Raw genomic sequence first — 27,601 nt, 5'->3', positions numbered from 1 at the left:
TTAAACCACTTGTGTGATTTAAAATGTTTGAAAATGTGAGTTTTCTAAGAGCTTTTTTTGTTATTAATTTAATTTGAATGTATATTTTTTTCATATAAATGACTGTTAAGCTGTAAAAAAGATCTTGTGTATTGTGTTTCATTTAAAGTAGGGTGAGCTATACAAAATTGCAACAGTATATTCATGACAAAGCACTAGCCTTATTATGATTATCATACCACAACTCATATGTAAATGTATAGTGAAACAATATTTGTAATTTTTACGTAACAATTATTTTGAATAATTAAACATTTTTTTAGATAAAAACAGTGGGACAGTAAGTTTACAGTTGTTTTGTGTAGTTTAAGAAGGCCTATTTCAAAACATCAAACAAATTGTGTGAAAACTGAAAAAGGTTGTTGTTGAATAGTCTACCTGCTCTAACCAGCTTGATCAAAGTCAACCAAGTCTCTGCCCCATCAGCGTTTAGTCCATAAGATCCATCATTCAGCTCAGCTCGGACCAGATAATGACCAGCAACTGACCAGCATGATCATATCATACATAACCATCTGTCCTCGTGTAATGTCATATGTCTGTGAAGCAGCGCAGCAACATTTACACTACTGAGAAATATCCAGGTTCTACCCGTTGTTTTACATGACTTATGTTAGCTCATAAATAGTATGATAAATGTAACTTTACATATTAGGCAAAAGCTAGACTCTAACTGAAACGTACCGTCATAATGCACTCACTGTAAGTGTGAAAAATATTTACACTTACAGGGCTGTTATGTCCATACATTACTGCTGTACATTTCGTTTGCCCTTATTTTCCGGTTCCGTTTTTAGGCTCATGTGTGGTTGGTGCATCTCTTGCGGACCCCGGAGAGGCTGATGTGAAGGAAGAGGACGACAGGCTGCATAATGAGCAACCAAAACTCAAAAATGCAACCTTCCAGATTGTTGGAACAGTTTTCAGAGGAAGAGTGCAGTTTCATTGCTGAAGAGTACAGTGTAAATAAATCACAACTACAGGATTATGCATTAGATATGCGTTTTTTCCCTTTTCCTCCCCACCAGAACTTGAAGCGTGAAGACCTTCTCTGTCATCTGATGAAATGTGATGTAATTATTTATGATATTACTCCGCATGCTGATCAGATAGATGAAGCACAGTGGGCCGTCTCAGGTATCACATTTTTATTAAATCCATGTGCCATTTCTTGCTATAAACCTTTTTCCTGAGTTAACGCTAGTTAATTTATCATCCAATGAATGATGATCACAGCTCTTCATGATGAAATGGACCAGTTTTCTGGGCCCAAGATGTTTATCCTGGTGTCAACCATCATGACGTGGGCTATGACTAAACCAGCTAATAAAGTAGGATTAATTAAAGTTATCAATTAAGTACTCTCTTGATTAGTACGTAAACATGATATATACAATATCTCCATCATAATTATTAGCCTTAAGATTTGAGTCTTGCACGACTGATTTGAATCTTATACAATTAATTTAGCTTCACAAGCTTTCAAACGTTTAATAGTTCTGAAAGGAATCTCTCATGCTCACCAAAGCTGAATTTATTTGATCAAAAATAGTTTAATAGTTCTGAAAGGAATCTCTCATGCTCACCAAAGCTGAATTTATTTGATCAAAAATACAATTGTGAAATATTGTGAACTATTATTACAATTTATAATACCATTTGGTTAATTCAATGCATACTTGCTGAATAACAGAATTAAGCTCTTTCGGGAAAAAGAACTGAGACATTTAACTATTTTTGCATGAGAGAGTTGTGCAGTTTTGTTCAGCTCAGTTTTACATAATGTGAACATTTTCAGTGAGATGTTATGTTTGTAGACAGATGAACAGAGAATATCACACCCACACCTCATTTAAAAGATTTACTGTTACAGGTGGCTTTAAACATCGCTATGATACTAGTGAAACAGTCATCTGTCTTTTCTTCAGAGTTTGTGTTCTTTGTTGATGCCACTGATGTTTTCCTGAAAAACCACGCTCTGAATCTACCTGAGACTGTTGTAGAAGGAACTTCCTACACTCCTGAACAGTTCCTTCGCCGCTTGGCCAAATTCAGAGAGAGAAACGTATAGAGAATGAGACGTTGCTGAGCTACTTTGAGGATGGAGATTCATCCTGAGCACTTAGGTAACATTGAGGGAGTGAACCAAATCATGACAGAAATTACAGTTAAATGTTAAAATGCCTTAATGATGGATGTTTTTTACAAACACGCAGCTTTTCACCTCACGAGACGTTAATTGATGGACTGGAGTCGTGTGGATTACTTGTGGATTATTGTGTTGTTTTTAATCAGCTGTTTGGATTCTCATTCTGACAGCACCCATTCACAAGGGTGGCCTAAGAGTCCAAATACATTTCAGACCCCTGTATGCCTATTTCATTTATTTCCCTTCTATTTCAGAGACTACAAGCCTCAGCCATATCACCCTGCAGCCCAAGACTGGTTGCCCACTGAAGCTAAGCAGGGTTGAGCCTGGTCAGTATCTGGATGGGAGACCTCCTGGGAAAACTAGGTTGCTGTTGGAAGAGGTGTTAGTGAGGCCAGCAGGGGATGCTCACCCTGTGGTCTGTTTGGGTCCTGTCGCCCCAGTATAGTGACAGGGACACTATACTGTCAAAAAACACCGTCTTTTGGATGAGACGTTAAACCGAGGTCCTGACTCTCTGTGGTCATTAAAAATCCCATGGCATTTCTCGTAAAGAGTAGGGGTGTAACCCCGGTGTCCTGGCCAAATTACCCCCCTGGCCTTTGTCAATCATGGCCTCCTAATAATCCCCAACCACTTGATTGGCTTGAACACTCTCTCTCCTCTCCACCTGTAGCTGGTGAGCGCACTGGCGCCGTTGTCCTGTGGCTGCCATCACACCATCCAAGTGGATGCTTCACACTGGTGGTGGTTGAGGAGAGACCCCCCCACATGATTGTAAAGTGCTTTGGGTGTACAATAAAGCCCTATATAAATGCATCATTCATTCATTCATACAAGCAATGATGACAATGAATACCTGCTGATCATAGAGAAGATTTGCAAAAAGGTGGGCAAACCGAAGAACTATGGGATGATCTTAGAGGAGGTGGAGGAAGAAGAGCGACGGCAAGCTGAGCAGCAGCTAAAGGAGCAGGTGGCACAGAGGGCCGAGGCAGAGCAGCGGGAGGAAGGAGAGGCCCAACAGAGATCAGTGCTGGGTAGGCACCTGCTTTCAGTCTTCTGATAACTACAGTGGATTCAGTGCATTTTTGGCACTGCATTTTTAAACTTTATATATGTTTTTATATATAAATGTTTAAAGTTTTAAAATCTTTGAATTGCACTACATTAATGTTTGGCATTTAAAATGTTGTGCGTGCGTGCGTGCGTGTGTGTGTGTGTGTGTGTGTGTGTGTGTGTTTATTGTCATTGCATGTTTTGCAAGAAAAAGTGCTAATCTCTGCTCTTCTATGAGATGTTAGTGTGTGTGTGTTTGTGTGTTTTAAGAATCAGCGTCTTGAAGAGGTGAGGAGACAAGAACATGACCTATTGGAGTCTAAGCAAGAACCTTAAAGGAACCACCTGATGAGGGATGTGATGCCCACTCTCATCCAAGTTCTCATTGAATGCTGTGGAATACGCCCTGACGACCCCATAAACGTCCTGGTTGGTCGGTCCTCTTAATAATATTTACAATTTATTAATTTGTTTTTCGGGATTTTTTTTAAAATTTGTCACTATTTGTACCTTTCAGGCTGAGTACCTTCTCAAAAATAATCCTGAAGTGTAATCGTAAAATGTGGACATTATTTGCCCTGGGGTTTCAGCAGCAAGTATAACTTCTGTTATATCATTTTTGTTCTAGAGAGGTTTATTTCAGTCTTAATGTTCATTTAAAATCAAAATCATTAAGACGGTCCTTGATTATAAATAATAATTATACCATTATGCTACAATGAATAAATACAATGTAAATCAAATAGAAAAACGAATTTCTTTCACTGTGTTTATCTACCTATGGATTTAAAATGCACAAAAAAAAAAACACAATGAAAGGTTGATAGAATGAAGCTGATAATTGGAAGTTCATTTGTGGAAAGTATGTCCATCTTGTCATGATTAGCCTGATTTGTCCTCTGCTTTCAAAGGTTAAATGTTACAAATGGCAGATAATTAACAGACCCTTTTAGCTAGCACATAATTAATTTCATTAGTAAAATAAACTAAATACTGCATTTTAGGAGGTTCTGTAGCTCCTTCAGTTCACGTTTTAATACGATAATAAATTAACGTAGTCCTTAGCGCTAGTTTCTCTATTCTCAAATAGAATAATATAATACTAACCAATACAATGCAGAAGGTCCACAGAGTGTGCAAGAGTCCAGTTTACAGCAGGCAATTACAATACTCCAAGACATGAGGAAAAATAGGGTAAAAGGCAGCAGAAGGTGGCAATAAACAATAAACCAGGTAGGAATTTACAAGTCATGTGCAACCATAATAGATGTACAGCTGCTAAGGACAAGATTGTGTATGACAAAGCACAGGTGCTTGAGGTTAGGCAGAAATATTAGCTGTCTGTAATATGGATGGGCCCAGAGTGAGAACTGTTTATGAATCTGTTGATCAGCACTTTTGATTCAGAGCAAACTTTTTAAAATATCAGCCCTTTGAGTCAGTAAGAGTGTCAATCTGAAATTCAGCTACTCAAATAGGCAAACATCTGTGATCGGAGGTATAATTTAACAAGCTTCTCTGATTTTTACATGCATTGAAAATATTGCAGTAAGAAAAACTGATCATATGTAAATATGCTGTAGATAGCATATCATAATCTTATGGCATGTTTGAAGACCAAAATTAATTGTACAGTTTTTCTTAGTTTACCTAAAATGTTTACTTGAAAACCAATAAAAATATGTGACCCTGGACCACAAAACCAGTAATAAGGGTCAGTTTAAATAAGCTTTCCATTGATGTATGGTTTGTTAGGATATGACAATATTTGGCTGAGATACAACTATTTGAAAATCTGGAATCTGAGGGTGCAAAAAAAATCAATATTGAGAAAATCGCCTTTAATTTGTCTAAATGAAGTCTTTAGCAATGCATATTACTAATCAAAAATTAAGTTTTGATATATTTACGGTAGGAAATTTACAAAATGTTTTCATGGAACATGATCTTTACTTATCCTAATGATTTTTGGCATAAAATAAAAATCGATAATTTTGACCCATACAACGTATTTTTGGATATTGCTACAAATATACCTGTGCTACTTATGACTGGTTTTGTGGTCCAGGGTCACATATATACTTTAATATATACTGTACACTATCATTAAAAAGTTCAGGGTCGGTGAGATTTTTTTGTAAAAAATCTTTATTTATTATAAATATTTTTTTCTCATATTTGATGAGAAAAACTTTTTAACTTTTGGTAGTTTATACTGTTTAAAGCTACAATTATTTTAAGACTTTAGCAGGTTACTATATATGTATATACCACTAGATGGCACTCCTACCCAAGCAATTCAAGATATTTCTGTTCCTTTAGATTTCCCACCAATACCAGGAGACAACCCAGATGACCACATACTGTGGAAACATTTATGTATGTTAAACAGGTAGGCCTGAGATTATTCTGCAATTGCAAACTTTTATAAATATCAATATTAACGTTTTTTTGCACTGCATTCAAACATATTTGCACCTTTTAGATCAACAAAGCATCAATAATCAAGAAAGCATGCCTATTGATAATATAATAGAAAAATTAATTCAGCAGCAAGTATAAATTATGTTATGTTTTCGAGAAAAGTTTATTTCAGTCTTAATTAACAAATGTTTATATATATTTGTTAATGTAATTATTTTGAATAATACTTACACAGTAATGCTACAAGGAATAAATACAATGCAAATCAAATTGAACAATACATTTACCTACCTATATATTCACATTTTAAATGCATATATATATATATATATATATATATATATATATATATTGTGAATATATATATATAATGTGTATATATATATATGTTCCACTTATTTGTTTTTTTTTCCCCCCGCATTTTTGTGTTCAACTATATTTGCATATTTGGATCAGTAAAGCACATGTCTTATTAGTATCAGGAACAAAATATGTCAAATATAAGTACAGAAGTCTGTGCAATTGTGTTTACTCATGTCACTACATTGGATGCCTGAGTATCTCTGGCTGCAAACAGTCAATCCAAAACCCTGTCTGCATTTGGAGGGGGGAAAGTGTTTTGTTGCTTAGGAACAGTTGTGTCTGTGTCGCAGTGGGGGTCTCCTTGTGAATATCATTATGTTCCCTTCAATCGACAAAAATGACACGTTTTTCTTGTCTGCCAATATTTATCATTGGCTGCACTCACTTGCAGGGCCTGCAAATGTCTTTTTATTGATTACAGGGCAGATTCTTGGATTATAACTAACTTTGTATCAACATAATATTCTAGATATCTACAATGAAAGGTCTTTTCATGTTGACAAACTACGAGAACATAAGAAAAAAGTAAAATACATATGGTTATTTTGTTAAATATACCCTGTTTTTGCCCATAAAAAGCTTGGAAAGTCAAAACTAAATCTCACCGAGTGAAAGAAAGCGAGATTGATCCATTTTCTCCTGCAACAATACAGCAGTGATAATAATTAAAGATCATTTTGAAGGCGTGAGATGTAACTGTATATGTTCTGTTGCTCACAAATAAAACAGACGGAGCAGGTGAGGCCAGAGGACGTGGCGAGGAGCGGAAAGGTACCCGGCGAGTCTGCACCCTGCGACTGATTATGTGCAGGATCATGTTGACAGGAGGAAGGAGGAGATGCAGCCACACATACAGCAGGGATGCTGGGTGCCTAGGCCGGAAATTCATCAAAATGGGGGAACACCTCCAAGAAATGTGCGTCAGACGGTGTGTGCTCCGCTCGCATCGTCCCTTTGGAAAGTCAGTGAAATTTTCCAGTGATTGATGACGGCTAGGAAGGGGGTCAGTAAGAACAATGTGCATTATTAATAGAGTGGACTGTCCTCTATAATTGCTTACCTTGAAGTCAAAATATGATAATTATAAATTTACACATTTGAACAAGACTTTCAAGCTTCTGAATGTGTTGGTTTATTAAGTGCGTGTGTGTGTGTGTGTGTGTGTGTGTGTGTATAAATATATATGTAGTTGAAATATAACTTTTTAACAAATATTTTATAAAATATAGCTTTTTCACCAAAATTTTAACTTTTTTAACCTTTTTAAATTTTTGCCTTTTTATGAATCGGTTTGTTTCATAAAGCTAAAATATATTTTATAATATATTTCTTCATTAACAAACTTTCTTGATATTATAATGTATTTATTTAGGTTTGATTGTGTTTTTATTTACTTATTTTTAATTTTTCACATGTTTGTTTATTAATTGTTTTGTATTTCATAAAGCTATATAGGCTCGATTGTGACAACTTACCCCACACAGTATGACAACATGCCATACTTTTGGGTCAACGTGTTAACCCAAACACGTCTTTTTTTTCTTTAGGCCATGACAGTGGCCACATTTCATTTTATATTTTCATTTTCATTTTATTTTTGCTTGTATTTTAGCAAATATTTTTGTGTTTGTGCCTCCACAGAAATTGACTGAGAGCAGGTGCTTATTAACAACTGTCCAATTTCTTGGGCTCTGACGGAAAAATGTTTGACATTTTATCTTTGAGTACAGCCGTACACGCTGCATCATTCCCAGCGTCTGTGCATCTGTTCCCAACATCCTTACGATCAGGTTTCAAAGTCTGTTTGTTCCAGAGCCGGGGTGGGTTGAAGCTGGTTGGGCGATGTTCGGCAGCGGAGTTGGTGAGATGGAAACCTTTGTTAAAAACATCAGGTAGAGCGTGGGGGGGCTGTTGGCACAGCGGCGCTTGCCCCCATGCTGTTCTGTCAATCTGCCCCTGCCCCGTGCCGAGAGGAGGAGGGGGGCAGACACCAGGGGGGCCAATCCTCCATGAGACCCAAATCACGCCAGACGAGGAAAGATGGTCCCTGGCTAAATACAGTTATCCCCCCTCATCTGTCAATCAAGAAATCTTTGAGTAATTTGGGATTTGCCAAAAAAAAACATTCAAATCTCTGAGTGTGAGTACTGTAGTTTTTGATATGCAATGCATCTGGAACAGTTAATATTTCTGATGCTTTCTTATTTTAGAAAGGCCTTTACTTATTTATTCATTCGTTTGAATAAAAATATCTTCAACTTAGTTTAATTTTTTATTTTTTACAGTTTATAGCTTCTTTTTTTGAAGAATGAATAGGTTAACATCATTAATTGGTAATTAATTAATGACATGTGTTGGAGAAATTAAATCTAATTGATTAAAAAACACACAAGCCTATTTTTAAACACTATAATTACGTAGAGAGTGTGGAAATGTTAACGGAAATTCAAATCAAATTTACAAACTCAATCTCGGATTTCAAACTCTCATTTATTGCATTTCAGAAGGTTGTTTTTCGTTTACCAAACATATTCTTAATTACCTTGAATTTAAAGACACACGGCAGATGGTATTTAGTGCGAGTTCCACAAAAGATGCCTATATTTTCAGATATAACACCTTTTCATGTGCATCCACAACGTAAACCGAACGAAAAAGCGTTTTGTCCTTTGTTGTTGGCTAGTGTTGAGTAGCGCATGTAAACTAAGACCTGCGCAGAGGTAAATCCCAGCTTCTTAAATTTAACATATGTTCTCCTTCCCACACATTGTGATTCTCTGCACCAGCAGTAAACGATACATGTGAGGGAGTTTGAGGCACTCGTCTTGTCATCCAGACGACGATACGCTACATTAGCAGACGCAGGCAGGGAAGGGGCCTCATACATGAGTGTGAATATTAGAGGAGATGGAACCCGAGCAAACAGGATTTAGAGCACACCTCTGTATCAACACAGATTTAGTCAGCGTCACCCTCCGGGGACACAAAGAGAGATGGAGGGAGAGGCTTCTCTTCATTTCGAGATGATTCACGTTGGGAGTGGGCTTGCAAAATTGCTTTATGGAAAGTGGAGGAAGCCTCGGCGGGAACATTAGGCAGGAAACAGCAGGAGGGCCACTGTTTCATTAGGGAGAGAGGCTTTGGCTTTATTACCAGGATTTGGAGTTTTATGGTTATCGTTATTTGCCATAGAATTATTATGCTTATATGTCTTCTAGTCAGCTGTTTGGGTGGGGAGTGGATAGGTGGTCTCGGCGCTGTCGGCCGAGTCTGGAGAAGCGGGCCGCAGAGCCGTCCCCTTGGCGGCCATTGTATTCGCCGCGCACACATCGGAGATCCTGCTCACCAGCATCTTCTGCGTTTCGAGCAGGAAGTCCTCCTATGAACAGAAAGTGATTGAGTTATTGCTTATTCATTTGTAATGTGATACGGCCCTGTTTCTTCATCAATGCTCCATCTGACATTACTTTGGCATTAGCTTGTAGGAAATTGACGTGATGAGTGAGAGTAGAAAAACAATTGCTACTCTGGTTGGCATGTTCAATTTAGTAGCAATGAGTTACAAAAAATGAGAAGCAAATCATTACAATTGGAATTTGAATCCAGAATTTCAAGTGAAGGCTGAAAAGTTTGTCAACAGATTTCGCTCTTGTTCAAGTTGGTCATGCAAATTGTTGCTCGGTGAAATCCAGGCATTCCAATTGGTATTCGCAAGATCAGAGTTTTGCATGAGGGCGGAAAAGTTTGCTAAAGATTTTGCTTATGATCAACTATTTCTGTTAACATTTTCTATTGGAATCTGTGTAATCGAGAGTTTTGCGTGAGGGTGAAACATTTCTATATGCAGATTTCGATCATGTTCAAGTTTGTCATGCGAATCGTTGCAAAACGAAATCCCATTCCAATAGGGATTTGCACAATCTGGAGTTTTGCATGAGGGCAAAAAAGTTCGCAAAACTGATTTCAAGTGATCTGAATTTCCTTTAACATTTTTCAATATTGCACAGTTGGGAGTTTCATGTGAGGGCCAAAAAGTTGGCCACGTAGTTTTCGTTCAAGTTGGTTATGCAAATTCTTCATGCTGACCAACAGAAAGCAGCTTGGTTTGAAAAGGACTTCTGTCTGAGCAGCGCTTCATATATCTCTACGCTACTGACAATGGACCTTTTTTTTGCACACAAAATTTCTCTGTGACCGCACCTTTCCTCTTGATAAATTATCACCGAGATGATCGGGTCTCGCCGGTGTGATACCTAATGGTGGCAACGATGGGCCCTGCCTGGAAGCGGCGCCGTCTTGCGGTACCAACCTTTCCGACCCCAGCGGAGCGCGGTGCTGCAGTGTACCGTGCAGGCTGCCCACCCTCCCTTCCGGGCGGGCCGTCTGCAGCAGAGCAGTTAATAAAGAGATTGATTATCAGCCTGTCAGGAAGTGACAGTTGGACAGAGCCACTCCCCATGAATGACAGAGGGCACGTACTGCTCTCAGCAGCCAAGAGCGCCAGAACCAGCACCGCGCCACCAGCACCTCCGCACCATGCCAACCTTGCTGCGGGGAGGAAGGGCCCCGCCGCGAACACAGCCATCGCCTTCTGGAGCAGCAGCTACACGGCTGCTGACTTCACTTCCTGTGCCAGAGTCAGAGTTCAACGCCGCTGCCTGCAGCAGACTGACTGCCGGGCTCCGAACAACATACGTGAACATTTTTTTCATGAGATGCCACATTCACAGAGTAGAAAAATTCAAGCAAATATCTTGTTCTTCAACTTCAGATACTTTTATGTCAATGATGGACTTTTAATAAAAGTTTACATTTTTATTTATATGAAAGTTACATTAAAACTGTCTTGGAAACTTCCTTATTTTTGGTAACTTTTCAAGTGACTTTTATGTATAGACTTGATTGTTTTATCCTTTTCCCAGTTTCAGAATTACAAATGCATCATAAAAATATAAATTATTAAAATTTTAAAACTATGATCATCTAAAGAGATAAACATAATTCCAATATTTAAACATTTCAATGTTTGATATGATTATCTGGTAGGATTTTAAAAGTGTTTGAAATAAGTTTAAGGAGGTATTCATAGTTGATTGCAGGTTTACATTTCACTGTAATATTGCATGTTATGATGTGTGTTACCATTGTTGAGATTCATAGTGCAAAAGTGCAGTGCTGACTTGCCAGTCAAGTGTTGTTGTTAACTGCATACCTGACTTAGTTTTTGTAGTGTAACAAAAAAGTATCATGGTTTCCACAAAAATATTAAACAGCACAACTGTTTTTAATATCGAAAATAAGAAATGTCTTAAAGGAGACATATTATGCCCCTTTTTACAATATGTAATATAAGTCTCTGGTGTCCCCAGAATATGTCTGTGAAGTTTCAGCTCAAAATACCCCACAGATCATTTATTATATCATTTTGAAAATGCCCATTTTGAGTGGAAGCAGAAACACGCTGTTTTTCAGGCCTGTCTCTTTACATGCAAATGAGCTGCTGCTCCCCGCCCCCTTTTCCAGAATAGAGCTGGGCCATTACAGCTCGGACTGCTTTTAGATGTTCTGCTAAAAACATCTGGTTCTGATTATCATGTTTATCGTGCTGAAATCATGTGTTTTAAACCATATTAGTTTAATTTTCTGATATACGGTTTTCTAAGTGCACACGGACAGAAAGCGGCTGTCACAGCATGAGTACTAAACTAAGTTCTCACTCACACACAAGTTTACGTTAAAAACACATGAGCTACAAAAACAGTCGGTTATGTCTGTGACGGTAAATAGCCTGGAAATAAATCACATGTTTATTTTAGATCTGTGTGGCAGCAGCAATATACAGTAAATAAACCAATAAATCCACTGCTCTCTTGCCTCCTCTCAGGCTGGGACTGTAAATAGTGTTCTGTGCTTGTCTGTGCAGCCAAAGGCAGAACAGTTAGCATGTTTTGCTCAAACTTTCGCCATGGCATTAGAACTACTACACCGTTGTCGCTTGTGAAATCAAAATGACGGCACGTGGGTGTAAACTTACAGATTAAGGGGTGGTAATATTATAATGAGATCCGTTTGCCACATCACCAAGGGAGCGAAATCAAGACGCGCTCGTTTTTTCAGATGCTTGCAGAAAAAGGCTTACCAAAACAAAGTTACTGGGTTAGTCTTTTTTACATTTCCTTGGTTGGTAGATGCACCGGGGACCTGATTATAGCACTTACAACCTGGAAAAGTCCGATTTTCATGATATGTCACCTTTACGCACCAAATCAGCATAATAGAATGATTTCTGAAGGATCATGTGACACTGAAGACTGGATTATAAAAAATATAATAAAATAAAAAAGTTATTTAAAATTGTAATAATACGTTTCACAATACTACTGTTTCTACTGTATTTTGTTCAAATGAATGCAGTCTTCCTGAGCATAAAAGACTTCTTTAAAAAAAACAAAAAACATCCCAAAGGTTTAAACCATAGTGTACAAGAGACTCCATAAGAGCAATTAACATCTGTAACAAGTGTATATAAATACATAAAAAATGTATGGCTAAATAAATGTATCCATGCCAATGTCCCAGTGTCAGTATAAAGTACAAGAACATTTTCACATCACATAGCACTTTTTTTTTCAAGTGCAGTTTTAATTGAAGTTTGGGATTGTGACACTTTTAATAAGAATAAATCAATGTTCTCGCATGGGTGATTTTAAACATTTAATTATCATTATAGTCCTGTTTGTTCTTTTTTTTTTTAGCTGATTATCAGTATGCTTCAATGTATGGTGACCTCAACGAGTAAACGTAACTGTTGACCCACTGAGTCTGTTGGACTAGCTTGATTGTGGGACCATATGTTTCAATACTCATGGATTAGCAATAGTGCATTAGAGAAGCAGAAGTGGCTTCTTTCAAATTAATGATTTAGCACCTCACAGGTATACACACACACACACACACACACACACACACACACTCACACATACACAGTTCTATGCCTCATTCGGCCTTGCTTTGTCAGTCCCCCCGAATGAAGGGCTGTCTGCGCGCTGTGGCAATCTCGCGACTGACTTTGTTTGAAGTCACTCTTGTCTGTCTCTTCACCGGTGCGCCTGTCTATTGGCCGCATCCCCCCTTTTTAATGAAACAGAAGCGTTAATAGAATCACTGGGAAAAGCAGGTGATAAAAGTCGATCCGTCGAGCGTGCCTGTATCCTGAGTTGCGAGCGCACTGTTCAAACAGAGCATTGTTCAAAGACAATGCATGCAAAAGACACACAGGCTGCTGAAGGAATAAAAAAAAAAGAGGGAGAGAAAGGGAAATGGAAAAAAGCTGCTCCCTGTCTTCAGCTAGATCAAAACAACTCCAAGGTAAAATATACAATGAAGGGCCCCCTGATCTGACCAGCATCTCAGATGAGAGGAGGATGCAGTCTTTCTGACATGTTACAGAAGGAGAGAGAGAGACGGAAAGCAAAATAAAGAGGCCTCACAAAAGTTTGAGATATTCAGGCCTTATGAATGCATTCATGGAACATTGTACATGCATTACAAATGTCAAATTAACGCCCGCTTGAGCCGAAATGATATTCCGAGCACATGAAATGACCCTCAAAGAGATGAAAAACATCCAAAATGCGAGGTAAACGTGTTTGACTCAGTTCATTTCAGCCCTAATAAAGATATTGCATCCCGGCCTAACAATACGAATGAATTTCGGTCACATTCTGAGGCACGTTTTTTGAAACGTCACCCCGGGATATTTGCGATCAAGTGCTTTTTTTCATACGTAGACAGAGCGAGCTGTCATTTTATCACTGCGGGAAAAACAGAAGTTTCTTTCACACTTCATTGGCCATCGTGGAGATCAATACGGGCACCGGTAAGAGAAATATCAACCGGGGATGGTGCAGAAGTATCTGTAGAAATGGCACCAGGGAGAACGAAATGAAAAAGAGGAGGAGTAAAGCTGCGTTAGAAGGCGACACAGATGGACAAGAGCCTTTACGGTGGCGGCTCCTGCTGGCATGGTGCCACCAGCCCCAGACTCCCTTTGTTTGCCAGGCTACTAAACTAATAGAGATAAAAGCAGGTTCCCGCTGGCCAGGAATTATAAAGTCATTAACGAATACAAATAAGGCTGAGAATGAAGGGGCAAGGAGAGGAGGCTTTCTCAGGCCAGCTGAGTCTGAGAGGAGGGACGCAGTTTGGGGAATCTGTCCGAGGTTGGACGTCTCTGAGTGTGTAAACAACCCTGATTTCCTCTACTACTATTTGATGGTCTAAGAAAAAATGGGTTGTCCTGCCGTGTGACATGATACAACAGCATTTTTACTAATTATTGAACATGCATATATGTTTCTATAATGAATCAGAGATTATAGGAAATATTTATGTTTTCTAACTTTATATAGCTATTTAAATAATACAAATAAAAATGTGGGTAAACATGGTTTTATAAAAATTTTATTAAAAATACTAAAATATACATCAAATAATGGTTGTACATACTGTATGTGTGTGTGTGTGTGTGTGTGTGTGTGTATATATATATATATATATATATATATATATATATCATGAATAAAGATATTATATGGAATATTTCTATTTAAAAAAAGGTGCAACAAATTTATATTTAGTCCATGTATCTATGTATGTACAGTATGTACAGTATGTGTGGATGTGTGTGTGTAGGTATGTATCTATATATCCTTATATAACTTTATATACCTATTAAAATACCTTTAAAAACATAAAAGTGGGTAAAATTTGTTTTAGAAAATAGATTTTAAAAAATCTAATAAAAAAATTATCATAGACGTGTCAGATTCCCATATATTGTATATTTAAGCAAAATATAAACAAAACAATTATCTAGCAATAACATTTCTGTTTCATATCAGACAGAATAGCATATATCAGTACACAGCATTTTGTTTCATTGTCTGGTCAAACAGGCATTCATTTCTATTTTTTTCTCCTAAAATCTTTTAATTTCCTCTCTCCTTTTATCTGCACAATAGATCCTCAGTGTGTCTTCCCTTCCCTCGTGTAATCTCAATATTATTTAAGGTAGCCATTGCACAATGGCTGTGAAAATGGGAGTCATTTAAGCCCTTCTCCCCAAGCAGTGGTCTTGGCAACTAAACTAGCTCATTTGTTCACTCTGCATTCCCTTGGACAGCCTTATAAATGGAGGCACTATCCAATTATTACAGGGGATAAAACTAGAGCTCCAGCAAACCATAGCAGAATCTATTACCAGCGAGAGTTTTTGTGCGTGTGTGTGTGTGTGTGTGTGTGTGTGTGTGTGTGTGTGAGTGAAAGAGAAAGGCTGTGCCCATATGCCTCAAATACTACTTCACACAGGGCAGGTGACACATCACCGAGACCTAAACACATGAATATTCTTCAACCTTGACGGCAACATGTTCACTTATGATGTATTGCAATAAATCATTATGATGCTTAATCTTTAGTTTACCTTAAATGTTGTGGTTTATTTATTTTTTTAATCCCAAAATCATTCTGAAGTGCCTTAGTGCCTGAAGAGAGCTTATATGAAAGTTGATGCACAACTGGCTTAATATGACATTTGACATCTTTCAAGATATATACACTATGCAGTCTACAAGTTATTGCAGTGTGTTTGTTTGCACGCATATGAAGGGACTTTTGGGACTGGATAAGGAATCATTGCATATTTGTACGAAGCTTTAAGTTGATATTCAATGATGAAAAAAGGGTTACTTTTGAAACTCTCTGATAATTGGCTTCTTAAAAGCATCTCATTTTTAACAATGTCACTGTGGCTGGTGGATGACAATAAATCTGTTTTCCAGTGTTTTCTTGGCATCTGTGCCAATTACTTTATATGCTAATATATGTAAATTACTCAGCATTTGAGGTGCCAGTAAAAACTATATGCTTGTATTGTATATTATTTTTAATTCATGCAATACAATTGAAGTCTATTTTCAAAAACACTATTTTAAATCTTAAATAAATAAATAGCTTTTTTAAATATATTTTAGGATGCATTAAATGCATTAGTAAAACAAAGCAACTAAGCTCTTAAATACAGTTTAATAATTTTCAAATAATCAATACAGACAACACAATCAGCTAATGCATTGAACAGAAGGAATCTTTGAAACAATCGGACTTGCTTGCATCATTTCTTTGTTTACCATTATGACAATGAGAATTAGTCACTCCACGTATGAACACAGTGCCAAACACATTTATTTCTCACTTGAACAGTCAAACTGCATTTTTACACTCACCATACATCCTATTTAAGTGCGTCCTGAATTTTTTATTTGTCATTGTGTCGGCACATTAATATTTTTTCTCTTTTCTTTTTTTCCCCTTCTCTGTTAGTGGGAAAGAGGATAATGACTTCACCGCTAAGTAAATGTTAATGAATGCACTTCGCCATCTGACTAGGTCTTTTCTCTTAACATAAATAGCTATAATTACCAACATATTCTCTCTCTCTCTCTCTCACACACACACACACACACACACACACACACACACACACATTTTGACCTGCATCAAAAGTGTGTTCTCCATTGTCCTGCGTTAAGTTCAGCTGCTTCTCATCTCTGAAGGTAGATGTCACTGTTGCACACTAAATAGATCTGTAAACTTCATCCTAAGAGATGATGGATGTTTAATGTTAGGTAAATGAGTATAATAATAATAATAATATAAATAATAAAAAAATTGTGCTCTAAGAAATATATTAAAAAGATGGACATGACCACATGTTTACTAATGTAAGCAATATTTTAAAGTCATTTTATACATTTAAAATTCATAAAAATAGACAAAATATTTTAACTGCATTAATGATTTGTTTTATCTAATCTTTTCCTTGCAAATTAAGGTTCAAAATTCTTGTTTTACATTTGTGTGAAACTGCACAAATAATTATTCGATTTAGCTTAACAACACATTTTCATAATTACCATGTGCTACTCATGAGTACAATGAATGCACAATCTGATAATTATAATAAGCACACTCATATTGGAAGTGCATCGGGCGAATGTGACATTGTGTCAAAATAAAGTTACAGCACTAAAGATGAGTGGCTAAGTTCTGAACATCATCATAAACATATTCAAACACACACACACACACACACACACACACACACACAGTGAATCATATGAATATATATATATATATCTCTTGTGTCAGTGCCATGGAGAACGGCAGCCAGCTCTGCGATCCGCAGCTCTCGCGGCTGATTCAAAAATGTATCTTTCAGGCATTTATTATCAATTTGACTTTATCTTCTTCTTTACCAGAGGTGTGAAATCTCAACCTCATACGTGTAATTAAGGTGGGCCGCGGTGCTTAAGAGAGGCTTGATTTGAAGCGATTACCAGAGGCGAGAGCTGAAAAGTACACCGCTGTGACCTCAGGGGCAGTCTGGAGAGCTGCTGGCTGAAGCCACGGCTAATTTAATTGATCTCCTCAGCTTTACATTTAAATATCATCACAGTGGCGATGAGCCCCAGATAGGCTTTGTTCTCGCGTGTGGCTGAGGAGAGATTATTCGCCATGCAGATCTGACCTGATGGCTTCCCTCCCCACTAAACTCTTCTGTTTGTTCAGCTTAAGAGCACGCGAGACATCGATCCGCCCGTTTGAAAAGATGCAGTTGGGTGATAGTAGTTTTGAACTGTTGTTGCTACACATGCCAATATGAATGTCACAGCGATGGTCTCCTAAAAACATGGGTTGTCCTACGTCTTGTCACGATACAACTAGTTCAAACAGCATTTTCTCTTACTATTATACATGGATTTATGTTTTTATCATGAATGATATGAAGTGAGATTAAATGGAATATTTTGATATAAGAAAATATATTTATCTATTTTATATTATATATATATATAGATAGATATATATTAAAAAATTACAAATTTGTTATTAAAAATTTTAACCTATAAAAATGTATAATTATACAAATGTATGAATGATGTAAAGTGAGAGATTATATGGAATATTTCTCCTTAAAAATATATATTGATCAATTTAAACTATTTATTTAATTAATTTATCTATTAGATATATAAACATTAAATACACACACACACACACACTTCCCTCCCCACTAAAATGTTATGTTTGTTCAGCCTAAGAGATATTGATCCGCCCGTTTGGAAAGATGCAGTTGAGTGATAATAGTTTTGAACTGTTGTTGCTACAAGTGCAAATACGATTGTCACTTTAAAAGGAGGATTGCGTATGGCGAACTTTCCCAAAAATAAAAGAGCTGCAAAAAAAGGCTCAAGATGTGTGCTACTGCATTGAAATATAAAAACAGAAATGAAACACTGCCTCTAATTCAAGTGTATTTCCCTCTGCTCAACTATGACAATAACATCCAATCATTCAAAGGGAGAAGTATTGAAATTCCACATTAGTAGAAAGAGGGTGAAATGTAATAAAAGGACCAAGACATGGAAAAGAAGGAAGGAGAGAGGAAAACAGACACTGCCGCCTGCGCTTAGCCCATGTAGCGCTGGGCGTCCTCTCCGCCGGTCTTGCTTGTGCTGATTTTAATGAGTCATTTCGATGCATGCTATGAAGATTAGGTGCTGGTGACGGCCCTGCACCATCTGTAAGGTGGCTGAGTGGTCACAGTAATCCATCTCACGCTCTCTGTCAAGAGTAGAGACTCAGAGAGATGGCGGTACAAGGGCACCACAGGTGGAACCGTTAACGCAGGGTCAGAACATGAACCGGAAACTTTTTCCAAAACCTCCAGGTGATTTGTTTTTATTTACCACGTGGTGACTGTGCTCGAGATCAAAGATAAAAACAAAGTGTTTCTTCTTTCTTTCAGAATCATTGTGCATCAATTTAGGGTCTGGGTGACCGGTTAAGATAAAATGTTATGGAAAGTTTACAGCTTGAATTCCTTTCAAAACGCTAAAACTAAGCCTCAATGTATATACGAGTGTTTTTCAGTCGCTAAGTGGTGTCAAGGATCTTCGAGCAAGCTGTAAATCAAGGGTGCACCTTGGCTATTTACAGCAAATTATACAGCATGAATGATTCAGTGATTAGAAACATTCTGGCATTCATTACTTTCAAGGTCTGAAGGACTTAAACACTGCTAGCTCTTCGCACTGTACAAATGTCCAAAACCTTGAGAGAGATGGAGTGAATCACAGGAGCGAATTTATCTAAAATATGTGCTTGGAGGGATATTAATAACACTTGAGTTTTCAGATCATCCTTATTAGAAAGAGCTCAAGTTTTTGCTAGTAAGACGGCTGCTAAGCTTGCTTTTAGACTGGCTGTTTCTTAATGTGGATGTGTCAAAGAAAAAGTTACTTTTGCCCGCCTGTGTACGTGCACTCTAAGTGGAAGGTTATTATTTTATTTATTTATTTTGTACAGCTGTGATTAAAAACATGAGGAAGAAGGTAAGACAACAGTGGAAGGAGGCGAAACCCTGACTGTCTGCGTAAATGCATACAAATTGCTGCTGATGAGGTCTTTACTGGGACGGTGTTCATCTCATAATACCTCTAGTTTTAAAACAGCACACTGTCCCCGCTCTTCAGGTGTTCATTTGAATAGACCGAGGTGAATGAGTCTTTCTGTAATTGATCCCTGGGGAACGGATATGTCTAGGCCCACCGAATCCACATTTCCCCCAATTATGGATGCCATCGTGCTCCAAAAACAGAATCAGAGCACACATCACAGTCTGAACCCCTGTGTACTGACACGACCTTACAAGCACTAGCTGCTTTCACAGGTTCCCTGTGCAATGCTCACTGCACACTAAGCAGGATTTAGCTCAAGTTCACAACAAACTTTGTTTAAACACACAAAACACTTCTGAGTATATAAATGACCGTACGTCATTTTATCTAAAAGTATATTAGTACATACTTAATGCATACATACTTTTATATTCATATGATATATATTTATACATGTTTAAATAACATATCTACTTTAATATTAAAGTATGATGTATTTATTATATATTATTAGTATTACTTATAAATATTATTCAAATATGTATATTTCTTATATAAAAAGTATATTAGTACATATACTCATTTAATGCATTCATATACAAAATTGGTAAAATAATACAAAAAAATATTATAGTTTATGTAGACTACCATTCAAAAGTTTGTGGTTGATACGATTTTTTTATGTTTTTTTGTAAAGACGTCTCTTATATTCAACAAGGCTGCATTTATTTAATCAAAAATACAGTAAAAACTGTAATATTGTGAAATATTATTAAAATTAAAAATAAGTTTTTCTATTTAAATATATCTTAAAATTGTATTTATTCATGTGATGGGGCAAAGCAGAATTTTTAGCAGCCATTACTCCAGTCTTCAATCATGTCACATGATCCTTCAGAAATCATTCTAATATGCAGATTTATTATAAGAATTATCAATGTTGGCATCAGCTGTGCTGCCAAATATTTTTTTGGAAACTGCGATACTTTTTTGAGGATTATTTGATGAATAAAAAGTTAAAAAGAGCAGCATTTATTCAAAATATAAATCTTTTCTGACAATATAAATCTTTGCTATCACTGCTTAACAATTTAACATCCTTGCTGAATAAAAGTTTTAATTTCTTTCAAAAAAGGAAAGAATAAAAATTTACCGACCCCAAACTTTTGAACGGTAGTGTATATTGTTAGAAAATATTTCTATTTTAAATAAATGCTCTTCTTTTTTACTTTTTATTCATGAAAGAACCCTGAAAAAAAGTATCACGGGTTCCCAAAAAATATTAAGCAGCACAACAGTTTCCAGCACTGATAATAAATCAGCATATTAGAATGATTTCTGAAGGATCACGTGGCACTTTAGACTGGAGTAATGATGCTGAAAATTCAGCTTTGATCACAGGAATAAATTAAATATTAATGTATATTAAAATATAAAAACTTTTTCATAATCATAATAATATTTCACAATATAATTTTTTTTCCTGTATTTTTGATCAAATAAATGCAGCCTTGATGAGCATAAGAAACTCCTGTAAAAACCATAAAAAATCGTTCTGATCCCCCAAACTTTTGGCCGGTATTGTTTATATATATATACACAAAGTTCAAAAGGACAGAATTTATTTGAAATATTACATTTTACAATTATTACATTTTAAAAGTCTTTACTGTTACTTCTTACCAATTGAATGCATTCTTTCTGAATAAAAGTATTAATTTTAAAGTTTTAATTTTAGTGTACATTATTATATATCATTAGTACTATATATAAATACTAATTATATACAAATATAATTATGGATTGTTACTCGTAAGTATAGATAATATAAACAAATATAATAAATATGATGTACCACCGAACACACCACAAAATATGTCTCTGTATCTTTTTCTCCATCTGCCAATATTTAAATGACAGCTAACTGTGTGCTTAGCGAATGTGTGTAGGCTAGCACTGGATGACAGAAAAATGGAAAACAGCATGCATGGACAGCATTTCTGACTGGAGGTCAGACAGAGGCAGGACTTCCAGGTATAAATATAATCACCTTCCCGTTCCACTGCAGCCACTGAACTGCTCTTCACTGAAGTCAGAACAGAGACGATCATTCAAAAGTCCCTTCAAAAGTTCTTATACAGGAGGAAAAGGGATTTTTTTTCCCTCCAAGACTGGAGCTTTAAAAATAAAACCAGAAGCCCTTGCTGACACTCTTTGCTTTCTGGACAGAGTCTTGCAAATAGACTCCCAATCAAATAAAAAGGCAAAACATATTCAAACCACTGATAACATAAAAAAACAACCTGATGTTGTCAGACATGTGCAAGGAGTGTTTGGAGGGCATTATTGTCTGTAGGACATGGCAGCGGTACTCAGTTCAGGCCCAAAGCTGTAGTGATGGAGTGGCTGTGAGTTAATTACTGATTACCTCTGGGGCCGTTCACCTGTGAGCCCATCATTACCTCACACCCACGCCAAGCAGGTGCCGCTCCTGGTTGTCCGCCACACTTGTCTACTATGGCATGATTCCCTGGCCTAGGCCTAAAACCCTTTCACAGGAACCACAGGGGCATATGGCACACCTCAAACCTCAACATCTGGCGATATCCAGCCAGAGGTCAACTTCGCCTTTATCCCCCCTTCTCCGTAGGATCTGGAGCTCTGTTTTTGGCCTGGCCTGAGGACAGGGGCAGAGAAACAGCTGGCCTTCACCTGCCCGCTTGGACATGGCAGTTCTAGAGCATTGATAGTGGTGCCCACCACACCAGCTGATCCTCTCCCAGGGTCCCTGTCACGATGATGTCTTCATCGCTAACCGGAGCAGACGCCCGTTCCTGGCAGCAACTGGAGGTGACAACAAATCCAATTATCTCCCCTCCATGGAGCCCAGGCAGCCCATGCCGGTGTTACAGAGATGAGGATGGGGACAGGCAATGCCCTGCCCACCCCATCCCAACCCTCAAACCCCTCCCCCTGATTTCAGTGGGCAAACACACTGACTACTGCCCCATCACTCCAGTCAGAGGGACAAGAGGAGAAACAGAGGGCTCCTGTGGTCTGCACAAGAAAAACACAAAGAAACAGAGAGAGGGAGAGAGGGAGATCAAGATAGATAGATAGATAGATAGATAGATAGATAGATAGATAGATAGATAGATAGATAGATAGATAGATAGTAATTGATAGGTTTGGAATAACATGAGGATTTGTAAATGAAGTCAGAGTTTTCACTTTTGAGTGAACTACTTCTTCTAATTTTATTGTTTTTAGTACACCAAGACAAATTGACCAACCATAAACTGACACAAATGTCCCACCATATGGATAGCCTATATTAGACAGAACTGACTTAATGCATGCTGTGCACAAACCTGATTTGTGATTAATGTGTGACATGCCCTGAGTTAACCTGTATAAACCAATTAAATATCCATACACAAAATTAGTGTACACTGGAAGCATTAGAGGTGTGTTAAATGCATACTAAAGAAATAAGTATTGACTGTTTATCAGTGTTTATAGGTCATCTTCACCTATGATGATTAGCCAGAGAAAGAGAGTAAGATGGAGTGAGAAAGAGCACTTTAATAGTTTTACACTAGTATGCAGAGCTAGGGCTGCACAATTATAATGAAATCATTGTTTTTCTTGATATTGTATTCATAATCATTAATTTTGATTAACAGAAATCACATTAAAATACTTTTTTTCCTCAGGCTGTGTATCGGTGGGTATTGTTTGGAGACTTTGCCTCGTTACACCAGTAGGTAGTAACAAGCGACCAAACTATCAGTCATCAGCAAATTTGTTCAAAGCACTGATTCATTCAAGATCGAAAAACCTCTACTGAGATGCTGATCGGCCTCAGATGAGTCACTGAATCAATTACTCAACTGATTTGTTCAACAACACCTATTTATTCATGAACAAAACATGTTACTTTGTTTGTGTGTGTGTGTGTGTGTGTGTGTGTGTGTGTGTGTGTTGATCAGAAGAAACAACATGGAACAACATGAATTTTCATTTTTGAGTGAACTACTTCTATTGAGATGCGAAACATTTGATTGTCCTCAAACAAGTCATTGAATCAGTTACTCAAACGATTTGTTCAACAACACCTTTTCATTCAGAAACAACGTGAGGCTGTTCCGGGTTTAGTGAGTTCATTCAAATGATTCATTCAAAAACCCTGACTCATTCAGGAACTAAACACCACTAATATGTCTTGCCTGTTGAGATGCAACAGCTGGTAGTGCTTCGGTGAGTCACTTGAACTGTTCATTCAAATGATTTGTTTCAAACATTGATTCATTAAATGCCTCTGCTGTGTGTTGCTCTGAGACGCTCAATGGTCTGTTGGTCACTGTTGTTTCATTTGAAACAATTTTCATTTGCAGAGCAACTAACAATATGTAACAATGTGTTTAAAGTAAGGAAGTCGTGGCCTAATGGTTAGAGAGTCAGACTTGTAACCCAAAGGTTGTGGGTTAGAGTCTCGTACCGGCAGGGATTGTAGGTGGGGGGAGTGAATGTACAGCGCTCTCTTACACCTTCAATACCTCGACTGAGGTGCCCTTGAGCAAGGCACCGAACTCCCAACTGCTCCCCGGGTGCCGCAGCACACTCCGGGTGTGTGTTCACTGCTGTGTGTGTGCACTTTGGATGGGAGAAATGCAGAGCCACATTTCACTTCACACTCACACAATATAGAAGACACTTCACATTGGCCTTCATAGTAGCATGAAAAACAAAATGGTTAACCTTTAATCTCGCTCATTAGAACTGGTTGTCGCAAGTCTAACAATATTTGAAATACTACATTAATGTGCACATCGAGACAGTCTGTGATTGGTTACAATGCTCAAATATTCAAGCAAAAAAAAAGTTGTAAATAGAAAATAGACAGCTGAGTGCTGCACACTTACGCTGCTTCCAAAGATGACCTAATAGATCATCTATATTCATATGCAGACCATGCCACTGCAGTCCTGTTAATTTGAAAGGGAAAGGAAGATTCTTCTGGCTGAAGCCTTCTGATAAAGGCAGTGACTCACGGGTTTCATGATATTCAGATGAGCCTTCACTGTGGGTGACTGGTGACTCAGGGCGCTTGAGCATGGAGTTGGAGGACATGCCCAGAGGGATATTCTGAAATTCTGATGGACCAACTCATCCAATGGGCCATTTCTAGTGGAGTGGAGGGAAAAGATAGCATCCAGTCCCATCAAAATATGAGCCAACGTGTTTCAGGTAAAGGCTTCTGAGACAGCTCAGCAAAGAACCACTGAAGCAAAGGCTTCTCACACTTTACTGGACGGACGTTTACTCCACCTGTCCATATAGACATACACTGGCGAGCATATGCATTAGTATAGAAATTTAAAGGGACAGTCCACCCTAAAAAATAAAAAATCTGTCGTTACTTACTCACCCTTGTGTCATTTTTCTCTCTGACAGTGCTCTCAAATCTTACTCTGTTCAAAAATGTTGTAAATGATGACAATTATTATTGTTGAGTGAAATGTCCTTTTAAGTGGCTATGTCAGGGCTCAACAATAAGGATATTTTGACAGTTGGGTTAGTAGTTCTGATTTTAACTTGCTTGGACAACATTTTCATTGGCCCCACCACAAAATAATTAGTATTTTTATATTTCTTAGAAATATTTTTATTTATATGTACACTAGCATGTATAAATAAAAAAATAGATACTTTTATTTATTCATTAATTTGATAAAAATTGACAGTAAAGACATGTATAATGATCCAAAAGATATTTATTTCAAATAAATGTGGTTTATCTGAACTTTATATTTATCAAAGAATCCTAAAAACAATGATCTATCAAAATATTAAGAACAACTGTTTTCACCATTATAATAAGAAGAAATATTTCTCGAGCACTAAATCAGGCATATTAGAATGATTTCTGAAGGATCATGTGAAACTGAGGACTGGCGTAATGGCTGCAGAAAATTCAGCATTGCCATCACAGAAATAAATTACATTTTAAAATATATATAAACAGAAAACAGTTTTACAATTGCAAAAAAACCCAAAAAATTCTTACAATTTTAAATTGTAATAATATTTAACAATATTAGTGTATTTACTGTATTTTTGATCAAATAAATGCAGCCTTGTGAGACTTTTTTTTTTTTTTTATTCTATAAATACACCTTTGCTGGAAAACAATGTCATATAATTACTCCTTGGTTTGTAGTTTTCAACACATTCTTACTGATTCTACTTTCAAGAAAATCCCAATGAATAAAAATGGATGTGCAAGATCAATGAACTTTCAGTGACTTTTCTGTTAACTTATTGGTGAGCCCTGAGTGTATGTTCACAGACCAAATGCCCAAAAGTGTGACTATTCACTTACAGTAATATTACCAATAAAATGAAGCATACAGTTACAAGCAGCTTAATATGTTGAGATCTCCTCAAGTTTTTTGTGTCCATTTTGTATTGCTGCCACAAATGCTGGTGCCACAACTTTTGTTTTTCATATGCTCTTCCCACAATCCTCAACCCCCATCCCCCTTTTCACCCTCAAATGGAAAAGAGGATGGAAAAAAACAACAACAACCTTTACTTCCTGTGAAACTGTTGGTCGCACCTCTGACTGCACTGACGGGGGAGAGTAAAGCCATTAAAATGACACGGAGACAGATCGTGTGTGACACTTCAAAGGGTCTGGAAAAAGCTGGAAAACTGAGCAGCACAACCTCCTCATACACCCTCTGGCGGGATAGAGAGGAGAAAAAAAAAACACAAAGCCGACAAGCACGCGCCGCATGGTCAACACAAGCTCCCAGAGACTCCCGCGCTCTCCTCTCGGCCTCCCCCCAGACCCAAACACAGACTCGTCCCCCGCGACTACACATCCAATGATTACACTATTCTCGCTCTTGTGCTCAGAGGGGCTAATTAATGCTTTAATATGCAAATGAGTGCCACAGTAAATTACACAGCTGGCAAATATGCCTGTTTTGCCCCCAAAACTACATCAGGAAATGAGCAAGACTGCGTGCGGATTGTGAATGCAAAGAGTCAGAAGGTTTATTTCGAAACGGCAAAGATAATTTCACCTCAAAGTTTTGATGGCGCAAGGGGAAAAGTTTATGAAGAGTCTATCTGCAAGATCTGAACAGGTTGAAACAGCGGACAGGGTTTTGGACAGCGAATGCCACATCAATTAGACGCCACATTTAATTTAACACAAATGAAAAAAGGGTTGTGAGGGAAGCAGACCTAGTCCGTTCAGTACATTGTACAGTTGACAAAATATTTAAAAAAAGATATGTTGTGAAGATTAGATGTGACCTACTGTAGGACCTAGTTTTCACACAATAGTGCAACATATTGCACTTCACAACCTCATTTTAGTTCACATGATGTTAAATATAGTATCTGGTAAGTATATAGTGTCTAGTGTCTAAGCAGACTGGCTTCTACAACAAGATATTGGTGACAAGTGCTATTTTTTTCCATGACAGTGAGAGCAGATGCAAAGAAACAGAGAGACGTGATTTGGATTAGCTTTGATAAACATATGACACTTGACTGCTTTGCTATAAACGGCTGTTGTTTTCATGCCCTACAACCATGTGAAGTTGATAGGAGAAGATTCTGTGAAAGTATCACTAAAATATGGAACATGTTACTCACAAACCCCTCTTCTCTAATTAAAGGATAAGGCCGCACAGAACTTTAAAGATATTTTTTGCAGTCACAAAAAAAAAAATAAAAAAAAAATATGAAGCTGTGGTGCACAGGTAGCACTTGCAATGCATAGGAACTTTGAGTTTTATATGTATTCAAAATAATGGCATAAAAAAGCACATAAATACAAATTAAAATTAAATTAGACTTAGGAGCGGAAGAAAACAATAAAGAGATAAGCTCTTGGAGGCACAAATCACATATTTAAATATATTTATGTATATTATATAAACTACTGTTTAACATAAAATTAGAAAATAGCTGTTTATAATACACATCAAACGTCTGTTTTTCCCCCTAAAATGGTAATTTTGCC

At 37.2% G+C, this 27,601-nt stretch overlaps 1 protein-coding gene across 1 annotated transcript in view; it reads right to left on the bottom strand.

Moving 5' to 3' along the window:
* Window positions 1–8,513: 8,513 nt before the first annotated feature.
* LOC107588294 (protein phosphatase 1 regulatory subunit 37-like) overlaps window positions 8,514–27,601 on the bottom strand; it is a 43,387-nt gene continuing 24,299 nt past the window's right edge. The window contains exon 9 of the mRNA XM_016276329.1: window positions 8,514–9,413. Within this exon, the coding sequence (XP_016131815.1) occupies window positions 9,249–9,413 (165 nt within the window). The 3' untranslated portion in view covers window positions 8,514–9,248. The remainder of the gene's footprint in view (window positions 9,414–27,601) is intronic.

The sequence above is a fragment of the Sinocyclocheilus grahami genome, unplaced genomic scaffold, assembly GCF_001515645.1.
Source record: "Sinocyclocheilus grahami isolate Dianchi unplaced genomic scaffold, SAMN03320097.WGS_v1.1 scaffold101.1, whole genome shotgun sequence".
NCBI classification, from domain to species: Eukaryota; Metazoa; Chordata; class Actinopteri; order Cypriniformes; family Cyprinidae; genus Sinocyclocheilus; species Sinocyclocheilus grahami.
Note: the sequence above shows the minus strand (reverse complement) of the source record. Positions and strands in the feature narration are given on the sequence as shown.